At 44.1% G+C, this 15651-nt stretch overlaps 2 protein-coding genes across 7 annotated transcripts; both read right to left on the reverse strand.

The window, feature by feature from the left end:
- Window positions 1-978: 978 nt before the first annotated feature.
- On the reverse strand, window positions 979-9540 carry LOC130537812 (C-type lectin domain family 4 member E-like). 5 transcript variants are annotated; one of them, XR_008953698.1, is made up of 5 exons: window positions 9179-9495; window positions 8688-8776; window positions 6999-7058; window positions 5461-5503; window positions 3923-3961 (listed from the first exon to the last, which is right to left on the reverse strand). XR_008953698.1 is itself a non-coding variant. In XM_057054856.1 (3 exons), exons 1-3 carry the CDS (start codon window positions 4538-4540, stop codon window positions 1766-1768), a joined length of 939 nt encoding a protein of 312 aa, XP_056910836.1. In that variant the 5' UTR covers window positions 4541-4664; the 3' UTR covers window positions 979-1765. The 5 variants fall into 5 exon arrangements, 2 of the variants coding, with proteins under 2 accessions (XP_056910836.1, XP_056910834.1); XR_008953699.1 differs by lacking the exon at window positions 8688-8776 and having other exon boundaries at window positions 9179-9497; XR_008953697.1 differs by having other exon boundaries at window positions 3945-3961; window positions 5461-7058; window positions 9179-9540.
- A 932-nt stretch (window positions 9541-10472) lies between these two features.
- Window positions 10473-14580, reverse strand: plp1b (proteolipid protein 1b). 2 transcript variants are annotated; one of them, XM_057054599.1, is made up of 7 exons: window positions 14423-14580; window positions 12441-12627; window positions 12192-12348; window positions 11790-11967; window positions 11462-11535; window positions 11225-11290; window positions 10473-11149 (listed from the first exon to the last, which is right to left on the reverse strand). In XM_057054599.1, exons 1-7 carry the CDS (start codon window positions 14424-14426, stop codon window positions 11078-11080), a joined length of 738 nt encoding a protein of 245 aa, XP_056910579.1. In that variant the 5' UTR covers window positions 14427-14580; the 3' UTR covers window positions 10473-11077. The 2 variants fall into 2 exon arrangements, with proteins under 2 accessions (XP_056910579.1, XP_056910578.1); XM_057054598.1 differs by lacking the exon at window positions 14423-14580 and adding an exon at window positions 12965-13217.
- Window positions 14581-15651: the final 1071 nt, after the last annotated feature.

Consider the following 15651-nt stretch of genomic DNA (forward strand, 5'->3'; position numbering starts at 1 on the left):
ATTCCTTTCCTATCCACTGCTGGTAAAGGACAGAAATGCTCCTGCCATTCAGCAGCAGTTGGACCTTTAGTCCATGTGTAATGCTTCAAACAAAACATTCAAATTTGAAATCAAATTTTAAGGAACCTATGATATGATTTTGACGCATTAATGGACCTTCTGTTTCTGTTTAGGAACTTCTTGTAGTTCATGACCCCGATTCTGGGAATGACTTCAGGGAATAATTGATAGTTTTATGTCTTTTTTTAAGATGGAACATGTACAACAAGCAAGTAATTTCTTCACAAACTATTTCTTTCCCCTGCCAACCTCAGCCCAGCACACGCAGACACCATCTTAAGAGATTCCTTAAAGTATCTTCTACCATCCACTACTAACAGGAAGTTACATTCTGAGGTGGGGTTTTCAAATGACCGGCAGACAAGCACCTGCGTCCATGTGAACAGGAGAAGACGGCAACGACAGCACAGTTCAAAAATCATCCTCTTTTCCTCGAAGCAACACGTGCACAACTGTGTCGACCCAGAAGCCCTTAGGTTGAAGAACGGCGTTTTATTTATTCTCCGACACAATTAAATCACCTTGATGATTTTTTTTTTTACACACGAGATTTAAGGAGATATAGTTTTGATAAAATATTAAAGCCTCTCATTGAAGATTTAAAACATTTTTGAGAAAATTGGACATTATAAGGCACAAAATAAGGAACCTGCTCCATCCTCCTCACAGCTCTGTCAATCACACACTTGACATAACATATTCTGTGTATCATACAGTATGAGTGTAAGTTCAGGACCTGATTAAAAATGGCTACATTTTTATGAACAGTTCTGCTTCAAACATGGTGTAGGTTAAATTACGGTTTTTACAGAGTGTAAGAAGAAACCAAGTGGGGTTGAAATGTGGCAACAGCCACGATGGTTCAGTTGAGGCAGGACCCCTCTAATCTGTGCTTACGTGCTTGAAGGAGACAGAAACTTCAGTTGCTGAAACTGCTTCTTTTATTACAAAATGTTAGCATGATGTTATCCTCAAACCCGACGGATGGCACCATATGCTATTAAAAACATTACATTTGTGACCACAATAACATGTTTAAAATCTTGTTCTGTGATTAAAAATGAAACATTAAAATACACAAAACGCATGTAACGAACATTGAAAACCTTTCAAAGTCTCTACGTAAACTCCAGCATCAAGTGGCTTTTTTACTATAAAGTCTTAATACTATAACAATTATTAATACTTTCTGCTTTGTTGCTTCATGCACAGTGTATGATGACTGAGGTGTTTGCTATCCAATCAATGACAGTGAGAGATATTCCTTAATGTTACATGTTTTAATACACATTTCCAAAAGTAAATATTTGAATGTGTTTTAACCTCACATAGCTTTATTTGAGCAAACAATAATTCACACTAAATTAGAGTTAAGGTGCCAACTCTCCAAAAAGAGTTCTATTAACACATTTTTCCATGAACCCGTATATAAAATCAACACTGACAGTGTGAATCAGGGTGCTGATTTTGCTCTGAATGGTCCAATCATGGCTTGAATCACCTCTATCCTTTAGGGGCTTTTTTTTGTGTGTGTGACCTTGGTTTCCTTCATTGAAGCAAGTAGTATCCAGAAAGTGGAAGACAAAAATCCACCTGTATTTGCTCCATATGTGTTGGTTTACCACTTGGAGTGAATCTGGTGGCCAGAGAATCCAGGGATGGATGAAAAAGTTCCTTTTGTGCCGAGACCAAGTAGAAGAGGCTGCTATGTCACACTGGACTTTGCATTTGTTTTGTTGGTGGTGCTCTGTGATTGTGAAGCTGCTAAATTTGTTACATCTAAAGAAAGATTTGGAATCTCACAGATGAAATGCCGTTTACCTCGGCAAATGATGTCGTCCCATGAATAATACCAGTCATCCTTTTTGTATGCTCTTGTAGGGACAATGGCCACACAGTCCTGTCCCTCCCCCAGCCTGTCATACCAGGGTATCATATTGTTGGGGTTCCCCACTTTCCAGAACGAGGCTTTTGCTGTCAATGGCATTCCATCGACCCAGGTAAAGGTGCCTTCCATTTGCATATCATTCAAACCGACCCATACTCCATTAACGCCGTACTCCTCGTCAAGCTTATTGGTAATATTGGTCAACAGTATCTGATCTGCCGCATTTAAAACAATTGGCAGATTACCTCGGTATCGCCTTTTGCATACCTCCTGAGCATTTACAAATGTTCTAGTCTCAAGGAGCGCTAAGTAGCACCGTGAGTCGTGGTCGATCCAGCCAGGCGGGCACCATGAGCAATCTAAGGTGGTCCTGTTGCAGAATCTCCAAAGTCCTGTTGAATTGAAGCCTAATTGATAGCGCTCTTTTTCCATCATAATGACGGCTTGATCTTTAGCGCTAAATATACTCCAAGTTCGAGTCCACCGGGCCAATATTAAAGCTAAAATTATAATCATGCCAAAAATCCAACTTGAAGTCCAGATGATTTCATAGCTGATCTGGAATCTTGGACCTGTGTTGATGGGGGGCCCTTCTACGGCAGCCTGGACTTCATCCTCCCCGGTGCTCTCAAAGTTTTCATCCGAGACGCTAAAAAAGGTTGAAACATAAGTAGACAAAAGGGTAAATCCTGCATTCCAGCTGTCAAGCTACAGTTTATGTCAACACTTAATGATCAGACTCTCACAACTACAACCAGTTTATTTTTTAGCCGTTTCATACAGTTCTAAGATGAATGTAACTGAGCTAGCTCTCAATAAATGTAAAGCTACTTCAGCAATAAAAGAGCATAAATAGATGTTTGGGACCATGACAAAAATGGTCTCATTCATGAAACGATCGTAAATTGACAGCCCCAGTAATGAGCGATTTGCTTAAATCCCCGCCCACGAATTGGTAATGAGCACCATAAAAGGAGGTGTAGCGCAACACATCCGGTTTACCTGTCAGTCACGGCTCAAGCAAAACGAGAGAACGAAAGACAGGCTTTTCTGAAGCAGATATAACGATTATTCTGAGTGAAGTTGAGCTAAAGCACATTTTGACAATGATAACACATGCATCATGTGATTGTCATCAATTAGCGGTGGTGTGACGGGGACATTCACATCAGGAGTCACCAGACGCAGTTAATGTGGTCTCTGTCGTCCCCAGAACCATGCCCTACGTAAAAAGAAAGTGATTTGATATTTTAAAAAAAAAAAAACCCATCTGCCACAGGAGGAAGAGGCTCACTGTCCGAATTGTCAAATACAGGCAGGAATTAATGGGGGAGAGCTTTGTCAGGAATCATCCCTGACCGAGACAGATGGTAAGGTAATAAATGTTGTCACAATTGTCTACTGAAAAATCACACATACCTTAGTGATCAATTTAGTCTAGGTCGTATAGTCCCAAATAATTTGGGTCCGATTGCCAATTAATTTAACGAACAAAGTGTTTTATATTTCTAATGGTTTGTCGTGTTTAGGATATTCCTATTCCTTTTTCAATTATTATTATTATTTACATGGTGCAATATGAATTGAAATTGTAATTTACAATAGTGACAAGCATGATTTGTGTTCGTACATTCAAACATGCGCTTCGCACGATCGAAAGCACGTGTAGAGTTTTTTAGTAGCTACGAACAGATCTGAGCTACTAAAGTGTTGGTGAATGCGAGATTCACGTAAATTTACGTCTAAGAACAGACACACATTCGCTCTTCTCACGTTTCATGAATGAGAACCTCCGACTTTAGTAGCCATTCAGTAGTCAACCTAGTTCAGGAGTGATCTCTTTGCTAATCGTTGCTAATGGTTAGCATTACTCCTAACTGGTGGTCATATGGAAGTATTACATCCAATTACTGGTAAATTAATTTTAAGAGTTAAAATCTACCTCGGGCCTGTGCCTCCCGTGTCCTCTTCCATCAGAAACTCCTTTCTTTTGGTCCTAAAGTGAAATTTTCTCTGGAAGAGAAATAGTTTGTTTGGTTTTTTTAAATGATGCCCCTACAGGTCTCATTATGGAATGACATGTAAATTTAATTGGGGAAAGAAAAGGTCTTTTAAAAAAAAATTACAAAGTGGTTGAAATCGGCATCAGAGAGCAGCTGTTCTGCTCCAGTTACAAGTTTGAGCAACAGAGACTTGCAGCAGGTGCTTCACCGCCTGGATAACTGGACATATCACGTTTATTGAGGTTATTTTCCCCCTTACTCTAGAGATTTAATCTGTTGTAGTACAACATGCACCGGACTTTGATCTTCAAAGCTCTTTTATTTTTGATGGCGGAAAAGCCCTATGATGTAATGTACGGCACTTAAAGCTTTTGCCATGAAAATGATTCATTAACCAGTTTAAGGAGTAGAAGTTTAACAAGCTATTTAAGGAGTGTGCTTTCCCTTTGGAAGCAGTGAATCTAAAAATAGGCTCCTATAATCTTTCATGTCTGAATGACTTTGGAGCTGCCATTACATTTCTTGACAATGGGAAATTTTAGAACACCCTCACCCTCTTGGTGTTGGTGATGCATTTGTTCAGATCCATTGTATGTAGGGTTAGGTTAGCATTATGGGATGGGTTAGGGTTAGGATCGGTAGGGGATGGGTTAAATAGGTAGGGGATGGGGAGGGGTTAGGGGTTGGATTAGGGGATGGGTATAGGTTAGTGTTATGGGATGGGTTAGGATAGGTAGGGGATAGGTTAGGATAGGTAGGGGATAGGGAAGGGTTAGGGGATGGGGATGAGTTAGGTTAGGTATGGGTTGGGGGTGGGCCATTGAAGAAAGCCCAGTAATGAAATCAGCATTGGACCTAAAGGACCCTGACACTGATAAGTGTTGAGGGCACAACAAAATGGTGCATTTATGAGCATGCTTACAAACCAATATAAACCAAAACTTGATTTCATAGCAGCAAAACTGAAAAGCAGATGTTGACCAAACCAAAAAAAAAAAGTCGTAAAAGGGAAGACTCTAAAATTGGAACACAAGGAGAAAATGAATGTTATGAATGGGGACAAGAGTTTTGGTAGAATTCATGATGTCTGAGTCAGCAAATCCTGACTCCCAGAGAGACCCTGAAGGAGCACTACAGCTGTCACATAGAGCGATGAATCTCTGCTGATCTTGGGTTAAATCGCAACATTTGACCAGTTTAGGGTGTTTTAGGACAACGGTGCAATTTTTCTTTGTCAAAACTGGGGCAAAACAATCCTTCCAGCCCAACAAGCTGCACGTCAACATCCAGACTTGACAAACATACAAACATGGGTGAAATTTGACGTGAGGGGGCGACGGGCTGCAGCTGAGGTACCCGTCTGCAGCACAGACCCAGGCAAGGTTTGAGGACACCTGCTACGCTCAGAGAGACCAGAAAAGGTGAGAACGCAAACACGGCTGTCAAGCACGAAGGGTTGTTGCGGTCGGTGAGAATTGCTTTTGGATCTCTTGGTAAAATGGGTCTGACCTGGATGATCCGTGGTTCCCCATCCGTCGGTGAGCATCATCATCTGAGATTAGAACAGGTCAGGGTGTTAACAGAAGCTCTCAGGTGAAAATGGCGCGTTTGCCAGGAGGCTGTCAGCACATTGTTGAGCAAGACCGTGAGATAACTGCAAAGAGGAGCGGGTCTTCGTTTGAAAAGATTGTTACATCAGTCCGACGGGCAGCCGGTTTTAACTCTCATGAAATATAAATGGGCACATCGTGTGATTTTTCAGTGATAACATGTGTTTGGTTTTTTGTTGTTGCTTGTTTTGATATTAGCTGATTTTCTTTGGGTGGAAGCTGTTAGAAATATGGCAAGTTGCTTTCAAAGCCTGACTATGACACCAGCCGAGCTGTTTAACCAAGAGTGGCTGTGGCTCGAGCGTGTGTTGCAGATGTTGACAGAGACCAGGTGGTTGAGATCACCCGGGTACCGGCGCTGACGCCAGCTGATCCAGAGGTTACCAGATCGGAAAACTAGACGGCAAGACGACCTGCGGCAGCCCACTGGCCAGAGAGGCCTGAGGGGCTCGGAGGAGCATCGGCAGACTAAAATCAGCCCTGATGCAATCGTCTAATCTGAAACTTGAGATTGTTCAAAGCTGTAACATTTAACACGGGATGTTTTAAAAATGGTATCAAACATTGCTGTTATATTTGCTGGTTTGGCTGATGAAAAACTTCACATAGTTACCACCTGTATTTAAAAAAGGGTTATTTTTGAACATTTTTGCCTACCAGGGAGGATCAGGCTGCAGAGATCAGACCTGTCTCAGACCAGGTTCTCTCCACAGCGAAGGAGTTTGAGTGTCACTGGAGAAAATAATTAGATGTCAATTTTCTAATGCAAGTCACGGAGTTGAAATAAGAAAGTGTTGTTTATCAACACGGAAGCAAATAAAATCCGAGAGCCCCAGAAGTGAAACGTGACTGACGTTTATTTGGAATCGCTGCACACTCCGACCAGCAGATGGCGCCATTTAGACCATTATTGAGCCGTTGTAATTGTCTCGGTGATTGATGGGCTGAGATGATCTCATCTATCGGTACGTCATTTTTTAGCTGCGTTTAGGTGATTTATCAGGCGATGAGTCCATATATGAGAGTAAATTAGCTATGCAGATGCTAATCGTGGCTAGAAAATGTGATATGGAGACAAATTATACATCTGCGAATCCCCCCCATTAATAAAGTATAAATAAAACCACTATAATAAACATGAAAACATCAAAATATGTCCATTCACTCCATTCTAACTTGCACTGCAGTGTGATAAACAGACCGGATATAAGAGAAAACCTTAGGGCTAAGTAGCTGTTTTCCTTTAAAACCCACTGATATGTTATGAAAAGGTGCTCTAACACTGATCTCACAACACGGCTGCAAAAAAGGTCTCATAATAAATAAAAGAACATTCATATATCGAGTAATTATGATTCATATATGCAGGCCGCCTCAGCATCCTATCCACTGATATTTTATTGTTTGATGTTGTGCAGCGTGATTTGAAAACATTACCTCTATTTTACCTTTCCTAAAGTGAAGCTGTAGAATCCATTATTTTGAATCATGAAAGTTCTGTAAAAAAACAAAAAACAACCCTTATCAAAATCAACTAAGACAAATTTTCACTTCCTGCATTTTTTAATGATTTTTAGGTGCCTCAGGAGTTGAGTCCTATTTAAGAAATACAGAAATTCAGGTGGAAATTTTTTTAAATTCACTTCGGGAACGTAATCCTTGAAACCTGCCTTGAACTGCATTGAACATTTTTTATTCACTCACAAATACTTGAACCTTTCTTCAGAAAAACACCCCTGAAGGAGTTTGGAAGACGTGGTGTTCAGTCGTCTAACAAGGTTTATTGGGCAGATTCGGGTTATTTTGCCACCACAAGCACTTCAGTCCATGAGAACTATAACCACCAACATAAAAACAGCCACGACGGCGGAGCCATTTCAACAGTGACATCCTGCCACATAAAACACTGATGCATTAGGAAGAGGGGCCAGCAATCGTGACTTCGCCAGCAGCGTTCCCTTCTTGCATGGGTGTGGATAGAGATGGGTCTGCATCTGATCCCAGGCCATCTGAGGGCGCTAAATGACCGTCGCCGATATCAAAGTGGTTCAGTGGATAAATGCCACATTTCCTAAAGCCTTCTTTAACAGTCCTCACACCCTCCTCCTCCTTTGCCGCCCGATATGTCCCTTTAAAAACACCCGAGAACTCTTTTTTGCTCACTGCAAAGTGAGCGAGGTTGGCAGCGTTATCGCCTATGAGCGTCGCGAACCGCTGCTTGAGAAGGACGAAGAATCCCGCGTCGAGCGGCTGCAAGATGTGAGAGCAATGAGGCGGAAGGCACAGCAGGACGACGGCCTCCTTGCGAGCTGCTTCCACCACTTCGAGGTTCACCGGACACTTGTGGCCGTTGAAAATCAGCAGTAGGGGGCGCTCTTTGGGGACGTGCAGAAGGAAGTGTTTGAGGAACCATTTCTTGAAGAGGTCCGAGTTGATGCATCCCGAGTCTGACCACCCATAAAGGGCGTTCGAAGGGCCGCGCGTCTTATAGCTTACCCCTCCGGGGTAGGCCTTTGAATAGATAATAAACGGAGGGATGTCCTCTCCCGCTGCGTTGAAGCAAGCTAGGACAGAGATGTGGTCCCTCAGTCCCGCTGCTGGCTTAAAGCCCATATTGGCAGGTTTGGAGAGGGCCGTCCTCTTCCTGCCCAGCTGGAAGCCAGTCTCGCTGCAGTTGAATATTTGGTGAGGCTTGTCTCTGAGTGCATGTGCGTCCGTGACAGTGCTCAGCAAGTGAAAAAACTGATCCACTGCCTCCTTCCTCACGCAGAGGGTCCTCCCGCGCACTACGTTTTCCGCCGGCTGAATGGTAATTTTCTTTTCTTGCCGTTTTCTGAAGTTCAGCCACCAGGTCTGGCCAAGCTTCGAGAAGGCCACCCTTCGATGCTGCCGCTTATAAATGGTTGAGGCGAAGGACACGAGCTGTTGCTTGGTTAACGGGAAGCCGTGGCTGGACATGTATAAGGAGAATTCAACCAGCAGCTCCTCATCAGCAGATGTGATGAGCTGAGCGGGACCGCTGCGACTCCCCGGTGCCACGCGCCCGCTGACTCTGTCCCCGAGAGACGATTTGGGGACCCCGAACTCTTTAGCAGCCTGTCTGACTGTACACCTCCCTGACTTCACCTCAATCAGAGCACGTTCCATGGCCTCCTCGGTCCATTTTTTCTTTTTCCTCCCAATTTTGTCAAGGTGATTTCTTGATGGCATTTTGTCTAAGACAGCACAAACACAAGCAGCACATTTTTTAGTTCACAAAACGGCTTTTTTTTTGCTGTTGTTGCGTGCAGCTTTAACCCAACTTTTAATGAAAGCTAACAAGCTGAGGTCAATAATAAGTGTTTGCAGTTATGCTGTAGCTTTCCCGGAAGAATAACATGATAAATGTGAGGGGATTTTGCTGGTCACCTGTGCAGCAAAGACATTTTTTGCATCGATTAAAACGTATTTTCTCTCACTTCCTTGCAATCCTAAATAACAATGAAGCGGTTTGGCATCAGGAACAGTCAGAGAAGCCACTGTAAACACAAGCAGGAGCTACAACAGGTCTGCTAGTCTGCAGTGCATTAGAATAGAAATCGCTCCAAGGTTCTCCTGTCAAGGTTCTCCTGTCTTACTTGTTTTAGAGGCTGGTGGAAGTTCCACCGTGGAACTTCTGCCGTGTTTATCTTGAGCCGCACCGGCACCTTGGATTACTTTTCCAACACGAACGTTGTGGTACTGTTGTCGTATTTGTCCCGTTGTTTAAACATTTAACGTGCGAACCCCAGCAGCAGTGTTTATTCTACACCCGTCGCTTCATGTCTCTGGATTAAACACTGTTTTATTTACGCGCTACGGAATCTTAAAGTCTTTACTTAGCAAGAAGCTGCTAACGCTGATTACAGACATGCTAGTGTTCAGGGCGGATGTTGTGGTTCCCTCTTCAAAATAAAAGTCGGAAGGTTGCCCCTTACAAAAATAAGAGTCTAACAAAAGGCTCAACGAACATAAAGTCCTAGCTACGTCAGCGATTGTAAGATTCTGCTGTGATCCAAAACAGTTACTTACCTATTAATAGTTTAATAGTGATTTTTGATAGCACACCTTTTATTTACTGCTCTAGCTGTAGTTAAATGTAGTCCAATTCTCTGTGTTCTATGCATTGCTGAGAACAGGAGAGATACTTTTTCCATTGGTACAACTTAATCTGTTGCAGGTCCCAAGACCAGCCTTTTTTACAAAACAGTGTGATGGAAAAATCTGTTGGAAATGATGACGCATCAGACAGTGAAGTTAATTCTGAATTATTGCCCGAGACTCCAGTTGGAACCACTATACAAGATGGTGAAACTGCTCCCTTCCTTATGCAAAGCAGATCCATTAGAATCTTCCACTGAGGTTGCCTCTAAAATTAAGCAGGCGGGATTCTTCCTTTTCAAACAACTGTTGAGTCGTCATCTGACGCTACAGCTGTAGCAGAGCCATCGAGCAGCGCGCCGCCTTTGCATTAACTATAAAAACACAATCTGAAATGTCTCCTGTTGAAACTGAAGCTGATAAAACAATTCCCCCGGTAAGATTGAAGAAGATCCTGTTGAGACTGTAGCCAAAGCTAATAAAATGTGCTCTGAAGACCTGGGACGTCTGCTGACTCCCATCTTTTCAAATGAGCAAAGAATAATTTGTGATTACTGCTTTTCAGTGACACTCTGGGGCCTAAGTGGGATAAATATACCACCAGATAAGACTAAATCCCAGTATGATTGAATTACATGATGCTGATATGATACAATAGTGAATATTACAGCATTTAGCCGCTGGTGCGGCTTTGTTTCATTATGGTTTAAGGGGCTGCCTAATGAAAATACTGGATTATTTTTTTGGTTGCTGGGATAAACTTTATTTGGAGGGGAAATAAAAAGACAAACCTCTGCTGTAAATATTTTATTTGGCCTTTATCTTAAATTAACACAATTACTGAAGCATCAACACATCAGTCAGGGGGAAAAAAAATCATTTTAAGTAATTAAAAAACCACCATTAGTGAATTCTTGTTCTTCCCTTGAGCAGTTATAAAGCAAAAATGCATTATTGATGAATGCAACGTACAACGCAAAGAATTTTGGTGCCTTCACTTTAGTTTGCGATGGTTAAGATAACAAACCACATTGAAATCCAAATCAGAACCAAAATGTGAACAGTAAATCTTTGGAGGGTTCATTTGAGATGAGCTGTCTTAATTACTCGTGAAAATCGGCCGTGGACAATTTTGCAGCAGCATCGGAACCATTAAAGCTTCCCCACAATAAAACGGCACAGCAAACGTACGGGGAGATGCAACGAACAACAAAGCCGAGAGAATCATGTGAGCACCCTGCCATTAGAGGAGCAGTGGTTGACGATGGATGTGGATCATCTTCATCCCTCTCTCTGTTGTTCTTGGGTGCAAATGACGAGGAGCACGTGTCCACAATCAGACAGGTCTATTACAGTAGCAGATGAATGTGCAGCTATCGTTGCCAGCTGGTCACCCTTTAGCGGATCCCCTTTCGACCCAGGAACCGCAGGACTGCGTAATTGTAGGTGGTGGCGATCATATACACAAACTGCGAGAGAAGATGTGGAGCTTTAAAGTTTGAACTGTATATTTTTCAGTGCATATTTCCACGGCAATCGCTCACCAGTGCAAGCAGAGTGATACCAGCCCCGGCAAAAGCAGCTATGTAGAGGTCGTAGGTGACGTAGAACTGTAGAACACATGTGCATAAAACCATCAACCAGGTTTCTTAAGTGTCCCTCTCTCACTTACACACACTCATTTTCTCACTCCCCCCTTCAAGAACTAAGAATTAATGCTAATATGCTAATTTTAGAGCACAAACGCAATGCGGGGAGCAATATTTGATTCCTGCACTCACCTCACTGGTTTTACAAATAGAAGCCAGGGTCATCCCACAAGACTTGCCCGGCATTGCATTCCAAGGGAGTAAACCTTGAAATAAAACGTAGCGCGCAGGTTAATTCCAGTGCCTCTGAAACGTGATGATGCACTTGAGCGCCTGCTTTGACACAGCAGGGAGGTATCGTGAGCAGACTGTCAGGAAGGCACGGTTATCTTCATCAATGCTGTATCAATGCAGCATCTGACTTGGGATGTTCTTCTTAATGATTAATTCATTTCTGTCATGGCGACATTAACATTCTTCTCGGGTGGCCGCGCGGTCGGTCATTATGAGAGCAACGCACCGTACTGCCTGGCATCCATGCAGATCCAGCCGTGCTGATTAATGCTGGGGGTTGTTTCAGCCAGGATGTTGATGTTGTGGCAGGTCTGCTCCATGTTGAATAAGAAGAAGACCGGGATGGCGCTGAGGGCAAACACTGCCAGCCAGATGAAGGCCAGGATGTACGTCACTATGATAAACTGTAGAAATACAGGACACACTTTGTTGGGTCACTTGAACGCAGCACAGGAAAAAAAGGTTTTAGTGTGATAAATGCGGTGCCACTAAATAATCCGTGGATCGTAAGTCAGGATTCCCTGGAGACATCATAAACCCAAGAGCTTTTCATTGAGAATCATTCCAATGTGCAGCAGTGACAGTGATGTCATGCCCCCCTCCCTCTTTGAGACGCCCCCGTGCTCACTGTTAGGCTGAGGCATCGGCCACACTGGGTGCTCCTGAACTCCCCGAAGGACTGCTTGACGGCGCTCGAGGCGTAGAAACCCTCGGCCAACAGACAGATTCCATAGAGGAAGAAAAAGGACGCCAGGCCGTAGATCACATACTGGAAGTACTCGATACTGAGACACAAAGACAAACCAGCTCAAACAGGAAACCGAGACAAGAAACATCACAGTTCAGATAATATACTCAGCGAATACGTGTCACTCACAAGGAGGCCAGGACCGCAAAGTCCTGAGCATTGCGGGCGAAATATGTTTCCACCAGGACTTCAGTTTGGCTCAACGCTTCGTGCCCACAGCCACAAAATAATGCCATGCCAGTATAGCACAGCAAGGTGGCCACCAGGGAGGGGTAGGGCACTGCCCCAATGCACCGGATACAGGAATCATAACAACCTGAGGGGGCATAATATATCAGCACACAGGCGGCACACACCGCACATATAAGCACACAGCACATCTACGCCACAGAGGAGGACTCTTCAGCGCTACGACAACAGCCCTGCTTTGGCGGAAAACCCACGTGCACGTGCCACAACTCCATCAGCAGGAAGGCAGCAACAGAAAAAAAAGGCCAGAAAGCAGGTTTCAAGCAGTATTCTCCAATAAAGCGTCCAGACTGAAGCCGTCGCGGCTGATTTCCCGGCTCCTTCCACTGGAAGCTGCGCTGCTGGAGCGGGTAGCAAACATCCACAGTGTTAATACATGCATGGACAGAAAGAGAGGAAGGCACCTAATGCTTTGCAAAGCCAAGGCTGTCTGACTGGAAACATCTGCTGCTTCTGATCCTGCGCCCCACGACGAGAAAGACGGTGAGAGCGGACAACGCTGCCTACAAGGTGTTTCCCGTGGTAATGGAACCCTCTCTGCACAGATTTGAACCGTATTTGCCAGCTCCTCTGCTCCTACCGACACCTTGCAGCTCCTTCTCCGCTCTCTCTGGTCCTGCCCTCTTTGTCCTGCGGCCACGGGCGTCACCAGGCAATTGAGAGATGGGACTGAAACACCGAGTTCAGGAGCCCAGAGAAAGAACTCCTCTTTGTGACCGCAAATACAGCCGCCTTTGTCTTTGCCACGATCAGGGGATGAACAAAGAGCAGCGATGTCAAACGAACAAAGAACTCGGTGCCCCGCACACACACGCACACGCAGTGGTACACGGCAGCCCAGGGGTCACCAGGATCATCTCAACACCACTGGCAATGTCACTGCTGAGGCCATCCTCCACCCACAGCTGCCTGAGTTTGGTGCCATGGTACCGGGCGCCCACGCCAGCAGGGGGCAGAGTTTCAAAATCAAACACGAGGCAGATGCACACAGAATGAGTGGAGGTCGTTTAAATATCTCCATGACGACGATGACATCAACAACAACAACAACACTCAAAACACAGAACTATTGCTCGACACTGAGGAGGATTTGTGAACATTTAAACTGTATCAGTGCAAAAATAAGCACAAGACTACAGTTGGGAGAGAGGAGTACCGTAGTTGGTAAAAGAGTCAAACAAAGTGCCGTTAAGTATAAATAGTAACAGCAGGAAGGCTGCCAGAGTCTGACTGAAGACAGTCCGCAGATGCCTCAGCTGCTCCCCGCTGCTACAGCGGAGCGAAGCAGAACCTCGGCGCCGCAGTTTTGAACTCAACGACGTCGCTGCCGATTCATCCACCACAACTCGAGGAGCTGCTCACAAACTTGCGAAAGTTAAACAAGACGAGGGGAAGTTCGCCTCACGCAAACTTGCTAATTTATCCCCGGAACCCATGTGGCGAAATCTTGACCTCTTCCACATGAGTGACCTGGCATGGCCTTGGTTTGATGTCTGCCACTGTGATTCCAGTTCGCTAGATGATTAAAATATATTGGCGGCGGGGGGGAAGAAACGAGTCGCCTCTGTGTACAGAAAGTCCAGAAAAACATCCTCAAAAAAAAATCATTAGTGCATGTGAAAATACAAGGGCAAAGGGTGGCTCAATGATGAATCAATCCCCCCCATCTGCATATTAAAATACCTTTGATGAATGAAAGCGTATAAATCAAAAATGTTGCCCCTCGCCGCACAAGGGCAACATGTTGTCTGAGGACAGAAAAGATGTATTAGAGCCAAGATTAGTCAGTTATTGAGAGCCACAGTTCCAAATCACATTAATAATAAATGACAAGAGTTATTAAATTTTTTTTTCCCACTCACCCATGTCCAGAGAGAGGTGTGGGGGGGTTATTGACGTTTGGCTGGGTGGCCTTGTGATGGCGATATGAGAAGATGAGAAGTTAATCCTCGCCGATCCTATATGAATCTGCCCTGCGCTTTTGTCTCATCAACAATAGAGGGACCACGTCTCCCCAAGTCACATCTTAAAGTCACAAAGTCCCATTTCAGCTGCCAGTCATTATTTATAGAGCCACAGGACAAGGGACAGAGGGGAGCACACAGATTCAGATAGCTTTTTATTTGTTAGTATCTGTCCACATGTGCACTATCATACCTGTTTGGGTGAATATTTGACCTTTTTTAAGTATGAAATGTGTCAAACTCAGAATCAAAGATTTGAGCCTCTGGTCAACCCCTGAAGACTGTAGGTCGATTCTGATATTATTTTATTTTATGTTTGCGAATCACACTAGGTGTCATCATTATTTGCTTGTGTGATGGCTTTTGGATGCTCCAAACTGAATCTGCCTGTTGCAGTGACAAACGTGTGCACGAGATCAATGAAGTGACACCTCTGGGTACCTCAGAGCAGCATCGTCACAACAGAGATGAGAGGTGTAAACAGATAAGGGAGGGGGGTGTAACTGAAACAACAACAGCGACTGACATGGCTGAAGTTGACCAACAAGGGTGACATTGACTGTTGGGTCCAGCTGCTGCCCTCCTTCCCTCCCTCTCTCTTGTTTGACCCAGTTGATGTCAAAGCTGGGCTCAGTACAAAGGAGCCAGTGTGGAGAGGGAGAAATCACCATGTTGGTTATTTTGTTTGTTTTTGGGTTTTTTTGGGGGGGGGGGGCGGGAGCCATCCGCTGTTACATTTCACTAGACTCTATGTGAAAATGTTATAGAAGATATTGAAGGTACGGTTATTGTATGGTGCTGTAGGGTTGGACAAATCAAATTACTAGAGAACCGCGAGCTGCTATTTTACAAAAATGCAAATGTAATGAATAACGTACTGCACAGAGGGGACCGACGCCTTTGAAATCTCTGACAGAACATGCAAAACACAGAGACGGAGCGTTACTAATTAAGCATCCAGGCTGGGTGAGAATCAGTAGAATTGCTGTCAGCTGAATGCAGCAAATGTGATTATAGCAATAATGTGGAGATTCAAAGACCCACATCAATACAGGGAACTCTCACAGGCTCACCGGGGTGAGCTGATTCAAAAATGTGTCCATTTAGGTTTTAGGATAAGCAGCAAA

The sequence above is a fragment of the Takifugu flavidus genome, chromosome 14, assembly GCF_003711565.1.
Source record: "Takifugu flavidus isolate HTHZ2018 chromosome 14, ASM371156v2, whole genome shotgun sequence".
NCBI lineage: Eukaryota > Metazoa > Chordata > Actinopteri > Tetraodontiformes > Tetraodontidae > Takifugu > Takifugu flavidus.

Bases quoted from the DNA above. Each gene is read 5' to 3' on its own strand.
- LOC130537812 (XM_057054854.1), bottom strand. From the start codon at position 8,771: ATGCCATCAAGAAATCACCTTGACAAAATTGGGAGGAAAAAGAAAAAA.
- plp1b (XM_057054598.1), bottom strand. From the start codon at position 13,004: ATGTTTCCAGTCAGACAGCCTTGGCTTTGCAAAGCATTAG. The intron at 11,536-11,789 runs GTGCGTTGCTCT...TTTTATTTCAAG, and splicing joins CATGGATGCCAGGCAGTACG to GTTTACTCCCTTGGAATGCA. The intron at 11,291-11,461 runs GTGAGTGCAGGA...TGTGTTCTACAG, and splicing joins CTATTTGTAAAACCAGTGAG to TTCTACGTCACCTACGACCT.